The sequence below is a fragment of the Solea solea genome, chromosome 16 (assembly GCF_958295425.1).
Source record: "Solea solea chromosome 16, fSolSol10.1, whole genome shotgun sequence".
Classification (NCBI taxonomy): domain Eukaryota; kingdom Metazoa; phylum Chordata; class Actinopteri; order Pleuronectiformes; family Soleidae; genus Solea; species Solea solea.
The window spans coordinates 19563144-19586944 of record NC_081149.1 but is presented as its reverse complement, the minus strand read 5'-3'; the positions used below and the strand labels follow the sequence as shown (position 1 = coordinate 19586944).

The 23801-nt window shown below is 41.4% G+C and overlaps 1 protein-coding gene across 2 annotated transcripts; it reads right to left on the bottom strand.

The window, feature by feature from the left end:
• Positions 1–5097: 5097 nt before the first annotated feature.
• Positions 5098–22094, bottom strand: rbbp6 (retinoblastoma binding protein 6). Of its 2 annotated transcripts, none has more exons than XM_058653940.1 (19): positions 21528–22094; positions 18211–18316; positions 17575–17623; positions 15578–15619; positions 15362–15444; positions 15051–15147; positions 14779–14918; positions 13888–14060; positions 13685–13788; positions 13379–13552; positions 12988–13118; positions 12385–12553; positions 11717–11774; positions 11575–11608; positions 11177–11482; positions 10462–10605; positions 8390–10330; positions 7343–7448; positions 5098–7184 (listed from the first exon to the last, which is right to left on the bottom strand). In XM_058653940.1, the coding sequence occupies exons 1-19, from the start codon at positions 21691–21693 to the stop codon at positions 5883–5885; spliced, it is 5325 nt and encodes a 1774-aa protein (XP_058509923.1). In that variant the 5' UTR covers positions 21694–22094; the 3' UTR covers positions 5098–5882. The 2 variants fall into 2 exon arrangements, with proteins under 2 accessions (XP_058509923.1, XP_058509924.1); XM_058653941.1 differs by having other exon boundaries at positions 7343–7445.
• Between the last annotated feature and the right edge of the window lie 1707 nt (positions 22095–23801).

The window sequence follows — 23801 nt, the reverse complement described above, 5'->3', positions numbered from 1 at the left end:
TTTTGGCTGCTCCTCACTTCTTTAAGGTGTGTCACTCTGTCACTGTGTGTCCTCTATGGGCTGTGTTTTGTATTCTAACGCGTGTATTGTTTTTAACACGACTGTGTAACTGTTAGTAAACGCCTAGCCAGGGTAAGGGAATGTATTATGTCTATGAATGAGGTGCAAACGCGTGTGTGTGTGCAATTGATCCAGAGACCTTAAGCAAGGCACATAATCTCTAGGGACTCATGAGTGTTGTAGCTATAGCCGACGAAGTACTGTTGTTAACTGTCATCACCATCACACTTTTTAATTCAGATAAAAGTCAAGCCATCAACTGACTTGATAAAATCTGAATTTAACCTAAAAAAAAGGGTCACGGTACAAATGAAAGGGTCTCATTCTGCACTTTTAGTGACCTGTTCTTCTGTACAAGGTTATAATAGATTTGGATTTTTCCATTAGTTTTAGTTTTTATTTCATTTCGACTTGATGATTTTAAAATTAGTAAGTTTTGATTAGTATTTAGAGCCGGTTTGCCCGTTTTAATTATTTTTAGTTTTTTGTAAATGCTTAGTTTTATTAGTTTTAGTGTTAGCTTTTGTAATATGGAGTATTTGCCAGGTGCAAGATTCAAAAAGGTCATAATAAGTATTGTGTCATAAAACCCCAACAAAAGATGACATTTTAACCCTCGCAAAAGGGGCACCCTTGGTAAACTGCCACGGTAATAATACACAATACGCTTCATACGTATGAAATACATTTACAAAGACAGAAACTAAGCACATTTTTGCCACAATTTCAGTTTGTTTTGTAAACACACAATTCAGTTTCAGTTAGTTTCAGTTTTTATTTGATTTAACAAAAATGTTTCTTCAATTTTAGTTTTCGTTATTTGGTTTTTGTTTACTATAATAACCTTGGTTCTGTATATTCAATGGAGAATAGATTCTACACAGGGTGCCATCATACACAGCACTCCCCATGTAATGCTACTTTATACCTCTACTACAGTTAATTTGTCTACTACTAATATTTATGTAAGTCACATAATATTTTATACGACAAAATCCTCAACACCAGTGGCTTACAACTTTTTTCTTCTTGAACCCCCCCCTCACTTGTGTCCAAGACAAACCAGGCCATCCCAACCTGAACCCCTGTCCATGCACACACACCTTAACAATAATAAGTGAATAATTCCAAATGTTTATATGCAAAAATAAACAGTGTATATGGATAAAAACTGTCCTGTGCTTCCATAAAACCAACACCAAGGTGAGTCTTTGGTACTTTGACATTTCTCAGACCGGATTTTTCTAACCTGATGAGACTTGCTCACGCAGTAATGGTCACAGAGGTTCAGAGGTCACACAGGTGTTGGTAATAAATAGCTTAATAAATTTAAAGGTGGACCAAAAGAATGAGTTTTAATTGAGGTGATAGCGAGTGATTTTCTAAATTGAACATGCACAAATATTATTTTTAATAACCAGACATAGCTCTGCACTCTCTGGTGCCCACCTGAGTGGGGCTTGAACTCCAGGTTGTGGGTCTACACTAGGACTATTCAATTCCAAACTCAGTGGGGCCGCATTTGTACATACAGTACATCCAAAAGTGCATTTAAGAAACAGATGTCCTTCGCACACCTCAGAGTGCGTAAGAAAGTGCCCAGTATTAGCGGTAACTATTTTACATTTAAATCTCAGGGGCAACTAAAAGTGTATAAAATCAAAAAGGTGCACAATATTAGCATTTGTTTCTCTTTGAAATAAGATAAATATATGTCATATACGACAGAATACAAAAGAACTAACACTGCAATCAAACTGACAGGAATGTATGTAGGAATCTTTGAGGGACAGTGAAAAGTGTTTCTCTCGTTATTTCTTCAGTTATTTCTGGTGGAGCCACAGGCTGGGCCACTTAGAGGTTTGTTATGGGCCGCATGTGGCCCACGGGCCGCCATTTGAATGGTCTGGCTCTACACCTACACTTAACAGATTATTGTCACAACTTTGATTTCTAATGAACACATTTTCAATGTATCTGTCTAAAGTTATTCGTCAACGCTGTGAAATCCAAGCAAACAAACACTGACAATTGTCGTAGTGACCTTGAATGCACCATCATGGATAGATTTTCAAAACAGTCCCTGATTACATGCAGAATAAAGCAGTGTGATGGTTTCACTACATGGGTTATATATTATCATTAAGCTCTGATTCCCCTTTGGCTAAGTAGACATTTCATTGGTTTTTTTGTTTTTTTGAAAACATTTTTGCAGCTTTTTTCTTCTTCTTTTTCTTAAATTTCCTCACACAACAACGCGAGAGAATTAAATTAAACATAATGAATTAAGACTCTGTCTCACAGGACAGACTGGCAGTGGCTCGTGTGCTTAATTACCACATGGATGTAATGCCACAAACAAGTGTTTGCAGCTGCCCCCCCCCCCCAAAAAAAAAACAAAAAACAAGTCCATCTGCACACACCAACACAAACACACAAACGAGAGATCTCTCGCACACACAGACACACACAGCTCGCTCTCCATCAGGCAGCACTGGCACGGCGCCCGAGACGTCGGCACACATCCCGGGCACAAAGGAGGGAAGGGGAAGAAAAAGGGACCAACAGAAAAGAGAGAGAAAGAGGCTGAAATACAGCATGCAGGGAGACACAAAGTGCAGCGGATGGTGGCACGGTAGAGGAAATAAAAAATCAAAGAAAGATAAATCTGACAAAAGCATACCTCGTTTCTGATCTGCACCACACAGGGAGAGCAGGAGGGATGTTGCTCTTGATTGCTACAGGGTCCACTTGTCTGTCTGTCTGTCCCTCTGCCCGCCTGGATCTTTGTCTGTCTGTCTGTCTGTCCTGGCATCTGTCTGCCATATGTGCCTGTCTGCCTCATATTTTCCCCCCTCTGTTGTCTTAATGTGCAGTTTACTTGATTGTGATTTATGTGACCACTTGTTTGACATCTGTATTTGTCCCCGGGTCTGTCTTGTTGCGTATGTTTGTTGCTCATTTTTTTTCTGCCATACACAAATAAACAGTCTGTCTGTCTGTCTGTCTGCAGACACAAACACACCGAAGCACATGCGCAGATTCAACAGTAAAAAAAAAAATCCAAAGCAGAACAAGTGCAGAGGAGACAAGAGTGCAGAGGAGACAAGACTCAGTAGGAAGCAGGATATAAGGAAGCCCATGAGGTTAATCGACCACTTCGGATAACACAGTAAATCAATTCAAATGCACGACTTTCCCTGCGCCCCTCCACTGGACCTCAGCAGAGTCGGGCCACCCTCACCCACCAGATTCCCATTTTCTTCCATCCCAGCATGCCTTGGCACGGTTTTGGGTGATGATAAAACAGAGATGAGACAGACAGAGAGGCTGGCTCTCTGCCACGTCTTCCACGCAGTGAGTTAATGAAGCAGGAAAAGCTTGGACACACTTCAAGCATCGACTTTCACACACACACACACGTGCACAATGGGAACAATAACCCGAGCCATATTGAACACGTCTATGGTATTTATCGCAACATCTTCCCACTTCCTGTAAAAACAAAAGCCAGTTTGAACACGCACTGTGTGTGTGTGTGTGTGTGTGTGTGTGAGGATGACTCTGTCTGTGGCTTGGACGTCTCAGTGCTTTCTTAAGGTGCAAATAAGGACATAAAATAAATGTGCGTTTGTCTTATAAGGATAATCTCACCTGGCGGAGAGGGGAGGTGATTTATATTCAGTCTCTAGCAGACCGTTTGAGGTTTTAAGGGATGACAGGCTGGACGAGAAGTGAATATAGTGACTGGAACCAAGAGAAAATAGACGTTAGGGAACAGGGATGGAAACAAGAAGAGGAAAAACAAAGACAGCAATGGTGAGAACCAGCAGCATGATGATTTCCCTCCTCATCTGTAATTAAACAATCATCATAATCAACTCAAGTGTTTTTTTTCCCCCATCAGCAGGATTTATAATAGCTGGGAAAACAAGTGCTTTACTTATACTACATATAATGGTTTATTTATGAGAATTGTATGAACCACACTACATCAGAACATGGGTCAGTCTGTTACTTTTAAAGCATCGTGAAGGTGCTTCCCCTCGATCCCCTGCATACAACGTTTTTGACACCCAAAATCCGCTGATGTAAACTTTTTGATTTTATTCTAATGATGTCATGTTTGGCATTCTCTGTGTGGACACTCTTAGAAATAATGTATTCCTGAGCCCATTACCCTGACCTTAACTTCTGTTATTACAGTCAGATTAAATTAGACTTTTTTTTTTTTTTTGGAGCACTTTAATTTTCTTTGAAGGCAGTCACTTTGACGTCAGTTTAATTTTTTTTTTTCAGTTGTCGTTGTGGGAATGAGACATGTATCTCAGATCCACTGTCTGATGAACCTGTATATTTTTTGGGTGAGTGGCCCTTTAACTTAAAAGGTCTTAATCCTCAAAAAGCCCACGAAAGTTACCAATAGGACAAATAGACTTGTTTGACAATTGGTCCATAAAGCCTATTTAGGACATGTACACACACACACACACACACACACACACACACACACACAGACAGTAGAACACATCATCCTGTTTGCATGTCTATAGGTACAAAGAGTAAGTCCATGAACCAGCACATTTTAAGATTAGTAATTAACTCACACAGCACATGCACACACACTGAGTTTGAACTTTGTAAGATCTTCCTTTTTTAGCCAGAAATAATGAGAAGTGGTAGAAGAACTCCACAGTTACAGTAACTGACCGTTGTACACTGACCGAGCTGTATGAGACCTCTGTGTTCAGCTGAGACAGTGTGGGTTTCCTCCTACACGACAGTGGGCATTTTAAAAGGCCAATTAGAAAAACATTCAACGTGTCTGAATTCTCTGTGTTTTAGGACAGCGACATGCTGCTATGTCACAAACTGAACTATTGCCCAATAATATGAGTCTGGTTAGATGTTTTTCTTTAAAAACTCATTTCCACGGTAGAAAGCCGGCAGAGAAACTCTACTGGTCAGAAATGTCATACAATATTTCTTTTTTAAAGGAATATTAGAAAAGGCGTCTCCAAAGAAAAACTTACCACATTAACATTTTACTTTTTATTTCCTTCAAAACAGGAAAAACTAAACTTTGCCCGGGTACATTATTCGTCCGTCCAGCAGTTTTTTTTTGTTTTTTAAATTAAAGAATTAACAAAATGAAAAACAAAATACATCACAGAGGTTCAAAGAAACACATTTTCACAGCTTCTTTTTAAATGAAATCACAATCTCTTTAAATTATTCTTAGTTGCACTTCTGTGCTTCTGTGTCAACTATCTCTTCATTATTCATCGATCCAGCAGTTATTTCTTTAAATTAAACACATTAAATTAAAAAGAAAAACTAAATACAACACAGGAGGAGGTTGAAATCATAAATATTCACAGTATATCTCTTAAATGAATCATAAACTCTTTAAATAACCCCTTAAATGCACTCCTGTGAGAAGCGAACCAACTTACGGACTGACCTTTTTGGTAAAGGTTATGAGTTTGAGCAGTAACAATGCAGACTCATCGTCCTGAGCAGTGTAGTGAGCATGTGCAAATTCACTGAACTTAATAATAATTCAACAAGGTCAAAGGTTCAAGTTTTTCTTTTTCAGTCACCTGATCTCACACATATTTGTATGCTGTAAGTAGTAAAGTGCTTTTTCCTTCACAAATGGTTCACTTTTTAATTTAAATGATGCGTTTCTACGATGTAAGATGATCAAGCTGATACAAAAAAAAGAAAAAGAAGTAAGTCCAAAAATAAACCCCAGGCACTTTCTGGACAGAGAAAGGAGAAACATGATTCAAGTAAATAACCTTTTTCCTCAGAGACAATCACAATAACAGAACCGAGCATAGCTCAGTGTGGTCATCCTCTTCTCTCCACCTGCTGTCTCCTCTGCTCTCCGCCTCCCTCTCGTCTTCACCTCTCTTTGACTTCTTCTTGTGTCCGTGTTCCTGCAGCTCTCTCTCCTCCAGCAGCTCCACGGCAGCTTCATTCTTCTCCCTCCTCTCCGTCTTTGGGCTCTTCTTCCTCTCTTTCCTCCCGTCATACTTGCTGCTCTCCTGGCTCGCTGGTGAACTGCTGCTGCTGTTGCTGTTGCTGCTGCTGCTGCTGTTGCTGCTGTTGCTGCTGCTGCTGCTGTTGCTGCTGCTGCTGTTGCTGCTGCTGCTGCTGCTGCTGCTGGGCCTCTCTCCCTCCTCCACCACCACTCCTCCTCCTTCCCACCTCTCTGCAGTTATTTTGTACGGACCACCTGACACTCTCTCTGCCTCAATTTTCTTGGTCTCTCTCTCCTCTTTGCTTTCTCTCATCACTTCATTGCTCTTCCACTCCTCCTTCTCGTCCTTGTTCCCATCCCTGCTTCTCTTAAGCAGTAGTTTCAGATCAGGGTGTCTGTGCTTACGGTGGGAGAGGGAAGGTGAGGAGCTGTGGCTCCCCGCAGCTCTGTTTCCTGTTGCATTCCTGTGATCGTGGTAGTCCCGGTGTTTCGGTTTTCTGTCTCTATCGGCTGTGGTTCTGCGTTTATCAGGCACTTCGGTGGTTCTGCTTGTTGAGATTTTATCAGCAGGATTTAAAGGACGGGGACTTTTCCCGCGGTCGTCCCTTCGTTGTCTGTCTCTCCTCTCCACGTCCTGTGATGTTGAATAAGGGGAGGAATGACTCGATGAAGGGAGACTTTTCTTGTGGTGTCTCCGCTCTATGCTTCTGTCTCTTCCTTCCCCCTTTGTTCTTTTGGTCTCTCTCTGTCTGTCTCTTGACCTCTCGCTGTCCCTTCCCCTCTCTCTGTCCCTACACTTCGCCACCTCCGTGGTTCTCCCCCTCTCTCTGTCTGAATACAAGGTGCTGTCAGCTGTGATTTTGCCACTAGAGGGAGCCACAAATCTGTCTAAAGTAAACAGAGTCAAGGGCTTCTCATTCTCCCCTCTTCCTTTCTGCATTGCTCTGTCCTCGTCTCTTTTTGTGTCCACTGACCTTTGTCTCAAGACTTCATTCTCTCCCTCTGTCTCCATGTTGCGTTGAGTAACTAACAAAGGTGGAGGCGGACCCGCGGGAAAAGGCTCTTGAGATTTGACATCTCTGTCAATCTGCTCTTCTTCCTCAAACTCTTCCTTCTTCCATTTGGAGGGAGGGGCCTGAGACAGACAGATAATAGAAGACAAAATGAGACAACATGTTGTCTTTGTCCGTGCATGTGTTGGAGTATTAACACAGTGGAACAAATAAAAGCAGCCGCCCAACAAGACTAGACAGAAATATGCTTATAACTCATTACGTATGTTCAAGTACACACCTGTATGAGTACGAGCTGATCCTCACTCTCACCATCTTTGTCCTGAATAAATTCCTCGAGCCTTTTGACCATTGTCCTCGTCTCTTGACAATCCCCAGTGCTGCTACTGGGAAAATACACACACACACACACACACACACACACACACACACACACACACACACACACACACACACACACACACACACAGGGATTTTACACAAGATGTCAATTCTGAACTGGACAAATATTTTTAGGCTTTTATAAAACACTTTGTTAGATAATCTGGTTTGACTGTCTTAATGTTAAAAGGAACTAATAAAGCATGTTTGCTCGGTGGGATTAGGAACAATTTACTCAATAAAACGATTTAATAAAAACATCCAGTGGTTGCCTTTAATCCTCGAGTCAAATAGAAAACTGAAGCCTAAATCTGAAAGGATTCTCTCGATCATGCCATAGTCCAAGGTTAAGATAAAATAAAAAATGTTTGGGGTCACAGTGATAGTTCAGCATTGAGTCCAACTAAATAATCAATAGAAGTCTTCATGAGAGTTTGTGTTCACTCACAGTAGGTTGGACACAAAGGATATTTCTTTTTTTTTCTTTTAGATTTCCTGAAATGTTGCCCCACTTATTAAAGATGACAAACAACCACAAGCTAATTCACAGTAAAATATCTTAATAGAGAATTTGTGGAATACATAATATTTCTAGCCATTTACGCATGGAAATTAAATCAGCCATTACTATTAAACATTTTAAATCACTTTTAATGAACCACTTCTTCTCCTTCACTTATAAGGACAATTCTACCTGGATATTATTTGATCATTTTTACTTTGTTGTTTTCATGTTTTATACCTCGTTTCTGTGCCTTTAACTCTGTAAAGCACCTGGTTATTCTTAAATGTGCTCTAGAAATAAAGACTTGACGTAAAACTCTGCATTGTTTTGAATAGATCAGTGATCTTTTGCTCTCTGCGTTGTCTGACAATGTTTTAAATATTACAAGATACAACAGTGAGCAGGTAGGTGGCGCTGTAGGTCTGGAGTAACATTTCTCACCTGTCAGTCTCTATGTTGGAGCCTGGTCCCTCGTTGCTGCTCCTCTGTGTCTTAAACCTTATTTCATCATCTTCTTCTTCCCTCATCCTCCTCTTCCTTCCCTCTGCAATCACCTCCACTGCCTTCCATTTCCCCGGCAGGTTTCCTCTATTTGCTCTCTCTTGTCCTTCATTTTCTTCCCTTACTGCCCCTTCTTCCTCATCTTTTGCAGTCAGTCTCCTCCCGTCATCTCTTGCTAGCTCTTCTTCAAAATGCCATAACGCAAAGTCCGCGTCTTCTCCATCCTCTTTATTTTCCACAATGTTTCCTTCCTCTCTTCCAGTGTTAGTCCACATCACTCTCTTGTCGTCTCTGACGGCGGCTCTTTGCCTCAAGTCCTTTGAATCTCCTCCTTCTGGTTTTATTTTATCTTCAAACGCAGCTCCCTCACGTCTACCAGATTCATTTTTGTCATTAACTTCAACTGTTTCTTCTGTTTTGAAATTTCTTTCTGCCTCCATTTCTCCCTTTGGTTTCCCTGTGATATTCTGCTGGTCTTCAGTTTTCCCCTCTTTCCATTTTCCATCCAGGTTGATGTTGATACTTATTTTCTTTGGTGGTTTCACTGTTATTCTTCCCTCCCAGAGAGGCGATGTTTTACTCTGCTTCTTCTGTTCACTTTTTTGCCTCTTTTTTTCAAATGGATTTGGTGATTTACTTTCGTGGGTCTCCCTTTTCTCCGGGGTCTCTACCTTTGTTTTTCTATCCCCCACTGAGCTGAAGTCAGGAGCTTTACTGCCCCCAGGGTTTCTATATTCGGTATCATCTCTTTTACTGGACTTTGTTTTGTGTTGTCTCGACACGTTATGCCTCGATTTGGAATCTTTGCCTCTAATACGCCTTTTTTTCTCTTCCAAATCACGGTTTTCTTTGCTTTTTCTTTCACAGTCTTCATCCAGAGATTTGTGTGGTCGAAAGGTGGCTTCATCCCATACTGAAATGCTATGTGGTCCAGTGATGTGCCTTCTTTCATCTTTTCGACTGTCACCTGTGGAGTTTGAGGCACGAGGTGAAGATGACTCCTCTCCTCTTCCTTCCTCATGTTTCTTCGTCTCCCTTTGCTCTGAGTTTATGGAACGGTGATCCTCCAGATTTCCAGTCATCTCCTTCTTGCCGTCTTTACTTCTGTCCTGCAGTTCCTCCTCTTCCTCACTGCCCTTTCTAACCGGCGAGTGGCCGTTCTTGTGTTGCCGATACTCCCTCCGCTCAGTCCAGTCCTCAGATTGCGTCAAGCGACCGTTGCACGACATCTGAGAGGGAGGTGAGCGGCTGCCGTCGGGTGTGTTCGACGGAGAGGAGCAACTGTCACTAGACGACTGAGACGGCGTGGAGCGGCTGCTGCTTGAAGAATGGGATGGAGGGGAGCGGCTGTCAGTGGACGACCGCGAATGGTCGTCCATGAGGGCAGACGGTCGGTGGCGAGAGTCTGAGTCGGCGTGCAAGTAATATTTGCTTCCGTCAAACTGAGGAGGAGGAGGGAGATTGATGAAAGAAAGAGGCAGCTGGTGAAAGTGGTTGATGTAACTGCTGAAATATTTCTCACACCACTCATTGTACTGTTTGTTCCACTGTAGGTGGCGCTCTCTGTCCAGATCCACACTACTGGACTGAGTAACCTGCAAACTAGTTGAACGCCCTCCGTGTCGCCCCTCTTCCCTCTTGGAGCGTTCACCGCGCCTCGTGGAGCTGGAGCCGCTTGACGCCGACTTCCTGGTGTGATGGTGGTGATGGTGGCCATGGTGGCGGTTTTTCCGGTGATCTGACGGCGACTTGGCCCGAGAATGGTGACCCACCTGAGGTGAAGATGAGGACGACGGTGTAGGGGAGCGTTTGTAGCCGTAGTTATAGGAAGGGTGCGAGCTGGTGTGGAGAGCTCGGTGGCGGGAGTAAGGCGAGCGGGGCCTCAAAGAAAAAGATAAGGTAAACTGTTAAAACCAGTGGTTCACATATATTCAAATTTATATCAATGAAAGACAATTGTTATTCTTGGTTGTAACAGAGACAAACCAAGTCAAGTTCTTTTAACAAGATACCTCGATTTGCCTTGGGATTTGGATCTTGAACGAGATCTCGATCTGCTCGAAGAGCGAGAGTAGGAGCGAGAGGACTTTGACTTTGACGATGCTGCGTAAGAGCGAGAGGAAGAGCGTCTGTAGGTGGATCCTCTGTCAGGTGACCTGAGTGACAAATAGGGACGTCACTGAGCTGATGTATCATACATATTACGAGTCTATCATGTTAGGATTATGTTGCTAATCTGTACACCTCACCTAACTACTGCAACAGTCACAGTGTATGTATACCCTCAAAATATACTTGTTTAATTAATTAATTAATACACAAATGAGCTACAATATTAAAGCTAGTATAGGTGTACATCCATGACCTGACTCTGTCATTAATGTGATTTTATACTTTAGTTATTTTCCATCCCTTTTTAAGGTCACCCTGCAACATAGAGAAACATATAGAAATTGCATATAAAAACAAACAAAACATGGCAAATACAATACGCCACACAGAAAGGATACAGGACTGTTGGGTTTTTAAATGGAGTAAAACATAATACAGAAAATTGTCTAATTATTGTCTAATCTTACACATTTCTGTTTCAGAATTATTGCAAACACGCTGCATCATTAGTTATTTGCTGAAAACACAACCTGCCGGTTTCAACACAGTCACTTTAAAATGTCTTTTCCGTCACATCAGATTAAAATACAAAGCACTGAAACATACTGTGTTTACCTTTCCTTCTTTCTCTGATACCTGTACCACTCCTTGGGGATGAGGGCAGGGATGGAAGGGGTGGGGGTAGAGGAGCAGAGGGACGGGATGGGGGCACCCTGAGGGCAGGGGAGAGTCCAGATGGGCGGTGGAGGCGGGTACCCTGGAGGGTAGCTGCTGTGAGAGTGGTGAGCCGAGAGATATGGATGATAAAGCGGGGAGGGAAAGAGAGGTGGAGCAGTCGCTGCATATGTCAAGGAGGGGGAGGGAGTAAGCTGCTGGGATTCAGTCCAGCCTCCAGTGGGACAACCTGAGGAGGCGGAGGAGCTGAGGGACAGACATAGAGAGAGGACAACTTGAAAACAGTGTATACAGAAGAATACAGACTAGTATCTTAAAATACCACCCAGTTTACTGACCTTTGCCAGCAGGATGATGACCCTGGTGCCGGACCTTTTGATTCAGAGAGAGATGGTTTTATGTTATCCTTTATTTGTCTTAAGATTTTACATAATGAACATAAACTATAACTCAAAGAGACAAAGCTTCCTCATCACTCACCTGAGGAGGACTGCTGTTGATCTGACTGGGGCTGCTCTGCCACCGTTGTCTCGTTTACCTGAACAAACACCACAGATTTAACACTCTTTGCTGCTTAGAAAATGGCAAAGAGCCAGCATTTACTACTTTATGTAGCTGTTCTTTAGTCAATCCACAAATATATGCTTCATTCCAAGAACCTTCCACTTGTGTGTTTGGAAGGCTCTTGAGACCTGATATTAACATCCATCATCTGTGATCTGATTGCATGCAGACAGCCTTAAATAGGACTGTACACACAGAGAGAGAGAGAGAGAGATGAGGAGCTTGAATAAATCAAAGCCCTACTCGTACTGCAAAATAATTCCATCGGCGGTCAGTATTGATATAGTGGCAGAGAATGCAAAAATATATTAATGCTGATTATTGTTTTTTAAAATAAAAAAAACTAGAGAGAAAGAGACTGCCTTGGACCAGATGACACCAGCTAAGGAGGCATCTCTAATCCATCCTGAAAATGGATTACGTCCATGCAGCGCAGGAATGTGGCCAACCTCGAATATGGTTTCTGTGATCCAGTTTGAGGACATATGCAGTAGGGACTGCGTGTTCGGACCTATACTCTGTAGTCTGGCCATGATCAGATAACTCAGGATGGACGTTAATGCCACGTCCGTGTTTGTCCTCACCACTGGTATCAGCTGTGATGGAGGAGCAGTGGGGTCATCGTCTGCAACCACTGCAGGAGGAGGGGCAACGACAGCATCAGCAGCAGCAGCAGCATGAGGAGCAGCAGCAGCAGCATCCTCATCTTCAGCAGCAGCAGCTGAGTCATCCTGTGCCTCTTCTTCAGCCTCCCTGAGGAAACAGCAACAATAGTGTTGGTTGCACTGGATCAGATATTGTACATTTCTCTGAGTATTTGCCTGTTTATCATCACAGAGCATGTACCTGGCCACCATCTCTGCTTCCTATCTCTAAAAACATAGTATACCAATTCATAATCTCTTTCTACTCTTAGCTCTTTTTTTATTTGCCTAAATCATTTCAAGTCTTTCATTTTCTAGACTTGAAGACCATTGAAAGCTGCTTCACACTTCAGTTTTCAGACATTCACAGCCATTCACCCACACATTCAAACAGCGCATTTTCTACCGCACATCTTTCATCGGCATGCCGCCGTCAGGAGAAATGCGGGGGTTAAGGAGGGGGTCAAGTGTCGTGCCCAAGGACACATGTACTAGCGGTGGGAATCGAACCGCTGAAAGACGACTCGACCCGTTTTTACATACTTGTCAGGTATGTCCAGGCAGCTCTGCTCTGTCTGGAGGGAAGTCGTGAACATGTTGCCATCAGAGGTATCAGAGGTGGGGCCTGCCGCAGCTGCAGGAGGATTTTCCAACAATGGTTGTATATCTGCAGCCTGTGGACGGTGTATGAGAGAGTCAGGAGAGAAGGCAGCGCAGAAGAATGCAGCAGACAACAGAATGTGACAAGAATACGAATCAGAAATACTTTATCGAGTTTATATTACAGTAAATGAATACAGTAGTTTCTAACAATCGTCTCCACAAGACTGTCGCAACAGTCATTTTTGCATTTGCTCTTTGACTCGTGAGTCATGGAGATAAAGTACTATTTCAGCTTTGCCTCCCACATGAAACACATCATTAGGAGGCTTACTTGCTGGCTGCATGATGACTGGTGCTGTTTCTGAGGTTGGCTCTGCACAGTGAGAGGTGGTGGTGGTGTGGGGACAGGGCTCGGAGCTGGAGTTGGATTTTGGGACTGGGAGGAATCGCATATTCCCGTCTTACTTTTGGTGTAGCCTCGCTCTTTCTTGAAATTGTTCACGGCCTATGACGACAAACACAGTAAACCAAATCCTGTCAGACACATTATGTATCAAAGTAAGTGATAATAAGCTGAGAAAATATACAAATCTATTTCTAACATCAATTCATATTTCATATGCGTCCATTTATTCACCTGACGGAGGAATTTGTTGGCTATCAGGGTATCAGGGGAGACATTTTGTTGGCCACAAGTGGGGCAGACATGTTCCTCTGAATCCAGCAAGGTGCTGCGAATGCCTAAAACAAGAGAGAAAGACGAAATACTGTCAGTTCACTTTCTTTTATTGTTTACATTCTTATGTATTCATGTATTTTAATATTGGAGCGGTCACTCACAGTCGTCACAGTAGCTGTTTCCACAGCAGGGTATGACCACGGCGTCACTCAGCAGCTCATGACAGATCAGACAGAGAAGTTCATCAGGTACAGGATCCTCCTCGGGTTCTGATATGGGTTTTTCCTGAGGAACAAATGGAGGCCTCTCTTTCTTCCCGACGGCATATGCCTCTCTATATAAACACAACAAGTCAGTGACATGTGATTTTTCTGTGTTTATAGGATGTTTTCAACCAGAGGGACTGTACTGATGAAGATTTGATTATCCAGGCCTGGTTCTCATTGATGCATGTGTATGTGTGAGTTAATAAACGTTAATTGTAGCTTGACAGCATATGTACTAGACAGCTGTTTTAACATGTCATGTGGCACCATTCATGTTTTCTCAAATCTCCAAGAGGAATTTAATAAAGAGACCTATCATCCTAACACGAGTGGCGTCAGGCCTTGAATCCGAGTGTGTTTCTTAAATTGTTGAACTCTCTCTTTAAAAACCAAAACACACACACCCTTAAACCAGGTATTAACCATAAAAAAGTATATGTATGTACAGTATATGTATATATATTATTATTATTATTTATTTATTTTTGTCAATGCAGGGAATTCAGTTCATTTACAGTCTGAGCAAAACATTATCATTTACCTTATACATAGCCAGCTAATGCCAAATCATAATAATAACCTAACCACAAATTAAATCATAACCCTAAACATAACCAGCTCCTCAGAAATTAGATCCTGCCTCATTACGACCAGGTTTTGGCCTCCATGAGGACTACTGGTCCTGACAGGGTCAGTTTTTATGCCAGAGAAGGTCCCAAAGAGGGAACAAATACAAGTCTACACACACACACACACACACAGACACAGACACTTGTGCCAACTCACGCGTCTATGGCAGGAATGGCATATCGTCCACAGTTGGTCAGCATGGCTCCTTTCGTGTTGGGATCGTCCACCTCAACCATGAAGGAACGAGGGATGCCTGTGCTCTTCTTTATTTTCAGTGGGGCGTCGAAATTTTTATCCTGCCGTCAAGCATGCACATGTCTACATTTAACACGGTGGCAGTCAACACACATTAAGGCACAAACACTTCTGGTTTAGCACTAATCCCACTGCCTCAATTATGAGGAGATACCCACAGGCTCTGCTCTTACCCCACTGCTGGGACAATTTCTGATGTGGTGCCCAGTATTCCCACAGCGGTAACAAGTGTAGTTTGCAGGAAGAGCAGACCCAAACTTCTTGTTGTAGCTGGAGATGGAAAGAGAATGAGAATGAATAGACAGATGATGACAGAAGAGACGGAAACACATACATTTTAAAAGAAGAAGGAAATGGAGAAAGGGATTAAGATGGAACAAAGTCATGAAATCCAACAGAAAGATGGTGACACATCAGAAAAAAGAGGAGAAACACAGTGGGATAAGGACGCTGAGAAGAGAGAAAGCATTAGGGAGTGACTCACTTCATGGAATCGTAGATGGACTGATTTAGCATAACTTTGATCTTATCCTCCTCTGACGCATCTGCATCAGCCAGATTAGCCATCTACATGTAAACATGTGAATGAGTAAAAGATGGCAGGTCAAACAGGGGGTCAAATGTTTCAAACTGCTTCACATGTTACAGGATGGAGAAGTATAATCAGAAAAAAGGCAGACAAGAGAGGGAGAGAGTATACCTTGGAAAAAAAGTGCAAGGTACTGGGAGTGTGATCATCCATCTGTTAGAATTAAAGAACAAAGAACACAGAACTCTTTAGAGCAAAGGAAGCACTTCTTCTGACATGACAAAGACACCAACACTTTTACCATGTACCACTTTGAGAAAGGGAAGCAATTACTTTATTTCAAATTCCCATTGCATCCTTTTAAACTGACAATTCGTATTTTCATTTTTATTGGACAATAAATCTCCTCATACTGTAGTCATCCCAGGATTTGTGCCTCAGCACCTCCAGCCAACCTTCTTTTTGAGTATTTAAATTTGCTACTGAAACTCAACAATAAAAATTCCTCAGAAGGTTTAACCTGTTGAGCATTCATTCGGTTAGACTTTACTGCAGGTGGACTAAGTTTTGTCTGTTTTTTTTTTACACTTTTGTTCCTTGACTAAAGTGGAATAAACATATGAACCAAGAACACAGGGCTTCACTCAGTCAGTGTGATACCGTCATGTCATGGCTTTATGAATGAGACAGGTCCATCTGACCGAATATTTGGAAGGCTAATGACATTCTCATGACATTGTACACGCTTTTTGAAAGAATTATAATATATATATATATATATATATATATATATATATATATAAATAAACTACATATATATATAAATTCTAAAGACACAAAAAAAACCATATCTATATTGTTAATGTGCATTTAAAGTTGCATTATGAAAAAAACATTTTTGAGCTTGACCCAGACAAGAATGTAAAAGGGTCTAAATGCAATTATATCTCTTAGCTTGTTTTCCGTGTGGGGGAGAAATGTGCAACCAAGTTTTTAATTAGCAATCATAAATGTGAAATGATGACTTAAATCTCAGGGCGTGTTAGCCGAGGTAAAATATAGACTCATAAGGCAGCTTCATACAAACAACTTTATTGGTTTAAAAACAAAATCACACACAGAAAAAAGGTTTGTGTTTTCTAACAGCCTCAGTGCGCTAAAAAAGAAAGGCAGACACTTCTACTGAGAAACTAGAGGAAAAAAAAAAAATCAGGTCAGTTAACACAAATTCAGACTACAGCAAGTAAAAGATGTGTTTGAGTTCCTTTACAGGTTCGGAAACAGGTTTTTTATACCATTTAAACAAGATTGGTTTCCTTTTAAATCTAATAAAGATAAACTGCTGTTAAACTGCTGCCAAACTCTGTTGGGCTGATGTTAGTGATCATTTTGTGAAATCTGGTACACGACAGACTGGGACTGCAGTCATATCTTGGGGCCGAAATGAGATCTAATACACTCAATTCAAAATATAAATTATAAAAACAGACTTCAATGTCACTTCAGGGTTTATTATTGAAACGAATGCTAAAGGCACCAAAATTAAAAGTGGATAGTGTTTCAGCAGTGGTCGTGATAAATTGAAAACAAGCGCTAAATACGCTTCCGTTGATCATGATTTACGATGTCAGTGAGTGAAGTGAGTGAGTGAAGACCAGCAGCAGAGACACCATCACAAAACTGTGGTTGGTTTTTTTATCAGCTGTGAATAAGTGATAATGTTTGACCCACCCAAGCAGCTTCCACCACCCACATACACACACTGTACTGAATGCTGATGACAGATAAGCTTGTGAAATTAACAGCTGAGAGCACTTTATTAAAGAAAACATAAAACCTATAGTTTTTTTTCCCTTGAAGTGTATTGCAGATAACTGCAATGTACGCAGTTATCTGCTACATTTAAATAACTTTTTAGTTAATTTAGTGTCCTTATATAAATCTGATTTACTGTAGCAGCAGAGTGCTGTACATCAAATACTGAGAAACACCAACTTCTCTTTTGCAAGAGGAACTTAAATTATAATATATATATATATAGTATTTTGGAGGCTCAGGATAAAGGTCTCATTTGTCTATATTTACACAAAGTCTTTCTGTTATGTTAACAATATGTGTACTGATTGTGCCAATAATGAAGTGTAGTGAGATTTGCTTTGGTTACGTACTGCTTTGGCGACGTCAAACGAATGGTGCGACTGGGAAACTGAACGCTCACTGAAACAAAAGAAGAAAAGAATCATGTGAATGAAATCAATACTGTGAAAAAGACCCTGCACCAAGTTTAATACTAAAAAAAGGCAGAAAATAAAATACAAATTTGATGTAAATCTGATGTGAATAATACACATTTTACAACATTTTTAGATATATACAAACTTCTTTTTGCTATGACTCAATCGCCATTAAATATGAAAGGCTTCTTAAGTGACTCAGATTTTTTCAACAAGTTTATTGTCAATATTTCTGGTTAGGCAGTCTGTACATATTTCTCTTTAGAGCCAACTGACCAGGATCCATTGTGAGCTCATGTTTCCATTTTTACAGCTGAGCAGAAACTGATACTAGCAGTATTGTCATGTCACAATATTTGGACCAGTTTTTACTCTTAAATTCAAACTAAAAGGATCTACCATCTTGTACAGACTGTAAACCGTCAACTGTCTGAGTCATTGCTTCTAGGTGGAGTCTTCTATGAGTGCCATTGCAACAAAGTCTAGACTTGCAAACGTACAGTAACAGCAACACTAATAGCAGTGCAGGAATCCAGAGTCAATATGGGCTAAATCCCAGAAAACACTCACATCTTGGTGGTTTTGCTGCTTGAGCTGGATTTGCCACCGCGGGTGGGGATCCTACGCACGATGACTGAGGAGCCTTTGGGGATCGGACCTTCATCTTCTGTGTATTCTGAGTGGGAGATTAAATCATATTAGTTGGTATTTGTGACACCCTGATAAAGAAATCATTTTGTTGGATCACAAGTCTTCAGGGGCCACACGGTTGTGTAGTGGTTAGCACTCTCGCCTTGCAGCGAGAAGACCCGGGTTCGAGCCCCGGTTGGAACAAAGGTCTTTCTGCATGGAGTTTGCATGTTCTCCCCGTGTGTGCGTGGGTTCTCTCCGGGTTCTCCGGCTTCCTCCCACAGTCCAAAACCATGCAATGTGGGGATTAGGTAAATTGGACACTCTAAATTGACCATAGGAGTGAGTGTGAGAGTGAATGGTTGTTTGTCTCTATCTGTGTGTGGCCCTGCGATGGACTGGCGAACTGTCCAGGGTGTATCCCGCCTATCCCCCGATGTAGCTGAGATTGGCACAGCACCCCCCGTGACCTTCTGGTGGAGGATAAAGCTGTGCAGGGCATCGCAGGGCCACACACATTGAGACAAACAACCATTCACTCTCACGGTCAATTTAGGGTGTCCAATTGACCTAATCCCCATATTGAATGTTTTTGGACTGTGGGAGGAAGCCAGAGAACCCAGAGAAAACCCATGCACACACGGGGAGAACATGCAAACTCCATGCAGAAAGGCCCTTGTTCCAACCGGGGCTCGAACCTGGGTCTTCTTGCTGCAAAGGCAAGAGCGCTAACCACTACACCAACTGTGCAGCCAACTACTTAATCATTTACTATAAATGTAAATTTAATTTTAAAAGGCCAATATAACTGGCATTTCGGCTGACAAAATCAAATTTTTTTTTTTTGCTGTAGATTCATTGATCTTAAAGTGTGCAAACTAAAGTGCACAATGTAAATATTCAAAATTTACTACATTAATTTTACTACTGTTTATTTTTAATGATGCAAAAAAGATTCAGAATGTAATGATGTATACATCTTTAAAAAACAATAACATAAAACTTTATTTTATACAGTCTGGTGAGATTTGTTAATGCTGATGCTCACTATGAGTCACCAACTACTCAACTGTGAACCAGACCATACTAGAGGAGATAATGACACGCTCTGGAACCTACAGTGTGGTCTAACAAAGGGGGGAAAAAGCCATCGGCAGCATGACACATCACCATTATCTGATGAAAAGAATGGAAGAAACCTAGAGAGTGCGATGTCCCGTTTCTAATCGTAGCACTCTTTAGTCTCATTTGGTTTGGCATTTGTCTGCCAACATGAATTCTGAGCATTTTACTGTAAGCTAATATAGCAGGACTTTTAGGTACATCTGTGTGAACTCATACACTGTGGCTGTGTTGTGCACATCACAAAGAATACGACAGGTTGCAGAGCTTATCCGCAGGATAGAGACACACTCCCAAGTTTATACTCATCATTACTGGTTGTTTATCACATTTAAATCACCTCTTAAATCTTCCCCTCTGTTCATTTTGTGTGTTTAGCTGCCGGAGCGCAAATGTGTCCTGCACTTGCACTCATTCATTACTGGCTGTCTTTTTTTGTATACTTTTTCCTTTTTTCATCATGTTTATATGGTGTGTAGCATATGGTTAAAAACTTAAATATGATTTGTGTAACCAATATATACTGTACATATTGTATTGTTAACAGGCAATATAGACTATAGAATATAGACACAAAAAGGGGGGTTTAAGGGAGCATAACCATGTTCAGTCTGATAATTTGTCAGTGTTTGAGCTTAAAAAATGTACATAAAAATATTGATAACAACAAAATCATTAGCAAAGATTCCTGCGACAATAAGGCTGTGACGCCCAGAGATGTGGAAGCTACCCCTGCTGATTTTATCAGGAAATCATGTATCAATTTAGACAATATGTAGTGCCCAGCCAATGTGCCTTTTACACTAATTAATATATATTTGCCTTTAAATGAGTGGTCTAATGTTGCTAAGCAGGCCCAAAAACTGTTAATAAAAACTGACACGACACATTAAGTTCAGCCATGTCAACCAGGCTCCTATTGGACGATACAAGCTGTCAATGACACAGTGTCCACTTACATGTGCTGTGCTTTTTCATGTATTTCCCTCTAAATGGGAAGATCATTTGCAAAACTAACATCACGTGCTACTGAAGAAATGAAACTAGTGAATAAGACCATCAACTCCTCAGGAAAATGTTAATTGATGTTATAAATCTCTCCAGAGACCTGCTACTTCTGTCCTACTTCCTCGACAACATTTTTAATACATAATCTATGGTTCGGCCTTTGCAAATTAGTACGTTTTCACTTGGTGAAACACACACTCTGGCTGTTTGGGCTGCTGTAGGAGCATGACGGTGCGAAATAGTGGCCTCCATTTAAAAAGGCTCTTGCTCTGAGTACATATAAATGGCCAATGGTGCTTTTCAACTATAAAGTCCCGGCCCGGCACAGCTCGACTCTACACGGTTTAGTTGGTTTTTCCATTGCTTTCATTTAAGTCTTTTTAACTGACCTACTGTTCAGCTCATAACTCTTCCAGTGCCGACACTCTCTGTAAACCAAGTAGAGTCGAACCGTGCTGGAACTGTGTAGCGGAAAAGTCCCATTATTTTAAAGGCTATGAAACCAAAACGTTTTTATTTTAAAGTGATTACACACTTGCACAAACATACTTGTGGGTTGTAAGATCAATATCTGAAGTGTTACACAGTGGATCTTTAATTTTGTCATAGTCCCCCACCACTTCATCCTGGTGCCTAGCATTTTATGAAAAAAGTTTTAAAAAATGATATCATGCGCTCAAAAAATGTTTGAATGAAATGCATGTTAAAGGAAATATGTCACAATTAAGTATTAATACGTGTGTGTGTGTGTACTTTCATCTTATGGTCATGGCTCTGGTCCCACTCTCTACCTTTGCTATTTTTATCCCACGTCTCTCTCTACTGTGGGACTTTTTTAACAAGCATGGCACAGACAGAGAGACAGGGCTAATCCGCCACCATTAGGCAGTTTAACTAACTCATTAAATGCACACGGGGCGTGAACGCAGCAGGAATGTGGTCCATTCACTTTAACCTCTTTTTGTCCTGGCTTGACTTTTCTGGACCAGCGCAAAAGAGGTGACGCAGTCACTTATAACAGCTGTCAGATGTGTTTTCCTCCAAAGTTCAAATTGTCAGATTGGCCTTTATCTGTCAGTACAAACACATTATTACACTGTGCATGTGTGTGTGTGTTTGATGGTTACCTTCCTTGGTCTGTGCGTTAGTGATCTGCAGGTCACAGTCCCCTGCTCTTAGCTTCTCTCTGCACATGATCTGCCGCTTCAGCTCCCCCAGCGTGATGTGCGGGCCGTCCAACACCACCGTGTCGTAGCCGAGTTTGGAGGAGAATTTGTAGTGAACATGAGTCATGCTGAGACTGAGCGGAAGAAGAACTAAACTACACCGTCAGGAAAGCAACAGCTGACAGTGTTTTTTTTTTTCGTGGCAGGTGCTGTGGGAGAAGAAAGTTAAGCTAAAGCTAGTTAGCAGCAGCAGCGTCACTGCTCTGTCGCCTCTCGTTGCGACTGAACAAAAACTGGCAGATAAAGTCTCGCAGACAGCGTGACATGCCCCTGCGTGTGCTGAGGCAGCAGCCCACACTCAAGTCAAGGCGCAGTCAGTCAGTTTCCAGTCTGACGGGAACTTTTTTTCCCTGATAATAACGATACTTTCAGTCCCCAAGCGTTGGCCGTTGCTGCTACTGCCGCTGCTGCTGCTGCTGTACCAGAAACGACCAGCTGTTTCCACCACAAGCTATGGTTCGTCAGCACAGTGAACGCACCATCTGATGCTGCGTTCACGTGACGCCCGTTTACTCCGCCCTCCGTCGGGTTGTTGGATTGCAGCGTTCACTGACTCCGTTTGATGATGATGGAAATCCTTTATTAGCTATCATATCACCACTTTTTCGAGGGGTTTTTCACACAACTGGACTGGTTGATCGGACATAGTAAAAAAAAAAACCTGATAAATTGTGAGCAGTTGTAAAAATAGTAAATACAATAATAATAAACACAATATGGCACATTATACACAGAGTAGATAGTTTCATCACATATCACATTAAATAAAATGACAGTACATATATAAATATTACACATAATGTTTTCATATTTCCATTCAACAATCATAGTTGATAATACTAAGGCAATTTGAGAGGGGCAGAAAATACAACTGTCAACCAATTAAGCATAAATAGACTGAATAGAAAATAGTGGTGTAATATTACAGCAAATGCCACGAGACAACCACAAGCATGACTTGACACACAGTGACCAAAAAGAAAGAGAAACAAAACTGTATCTGATTTTGTCTGTCCACCCGTTGTTAATTTCCCCGAGGGAACCTCCCAAAGGGATTAATAAAGTCGTCTGTCTGTCTGTCTGTCTAAAAGCATAATTATTTAATTATATTTTTTAATGAGAAAGCTAAAGTCCAATTATTTTGCCTTACACTTGAAGGCAACATCCTGCGAGCCCACCTGTTTGGTCTCTGGGGACTGAAAACTCCCTGCTCTGGCTCCAAAGAAACCAGATTTACAGTTACACCAGGTGCAGATTAAATTATCGTTTCTGTTTATCCACTTCCTTGCCTGGAGATGTGACATTTTGAATTTTATTTATTCAGCTTTGTCTTCCCAGTGAAGTTGCTCCAAAATGTTGGATGTCAGTGAGACACAGGACCACAGCAGAAACATAACATAGGCTTGCATTGATTTGAATCCAAAAAATCTTTTTTTAAGCAGAAGAATGCATGCAATTTACACATTTTTAAGAACTTAATATTTGACTGGAGCACTGTTAGTGCATAGCCTAATTTATCCACTAGAGAGAGACACAGCACCATTTATTATGCTGCAGTCAGCCTCAATAGAAGTATCTAACCTGGTTCTTTCATACAGAATACTGTTTTCAGAACAAATTAATTCATTTCAAACTTGCAGGTTTCCTAGAGAATACTCCTCAGTATCAGTGTTGGTCCGATACTGGTCAGAATCACTGGAAAATAGGAAAAACTTTAAAGAAATCCAGTACTACCACTTTAAAACCTCTTAAAAAACCTTACAGTTCATATAAATGCTTTAGCAAGGCTGTCAAAATGTAAATAAAATTCAGCAACAACACAGTTTTTGAAATGGCTGGTTATGGTTTCGTGGTAAATGCATCAGCCCAATAGATTAGCAGTTTAAAAGATGTAAAATGGCTGTATTGGACCAGTATCAGTAAATACTCAAGGTTGTGATATCGGTATCAGGATGAGTATGAACATCCCCATCAGGGCTAGAGATGGTGAGGGGAGGATGGAAGGAGACAAGGTGTGAGGACACAAGACTATAGAGCAAGAGTAGAGCTTAGGAAGCAGGGCTCTTCGCTGACATCATCACCTCAGGATGGCGGGGGCGAGATGGGGCACACACACACATACACACACAGGTTTGTGCACCTATTCATCTTAGGACACTGCATTTAATTCCATTC

Excerpts from the sequence above, each read along its gene's own strand:
- rbbp6 (XM_058653940.1), bottom strand. The coding sequence starts at position 21,693 with ATGACTCATGTTCACTACAAATTCTCCTCCAAACTCGGCTACGACACG. Across the intron at positions 18,317-21,527 it reads TAACGCACAGACCAAGGAAG|AATACACAGAAGATGAAGGT; the intron begins GTAACCATCAAA and ends TCTCCCACTCAG. Across the intron at positions 15,620-17,574 it reads CGTTTGACGTCGCCAAAGCA|ATGGATGATCACACTCCCAG; the intron begins GTACGTAACCAA and ends TAATTCTAACAG.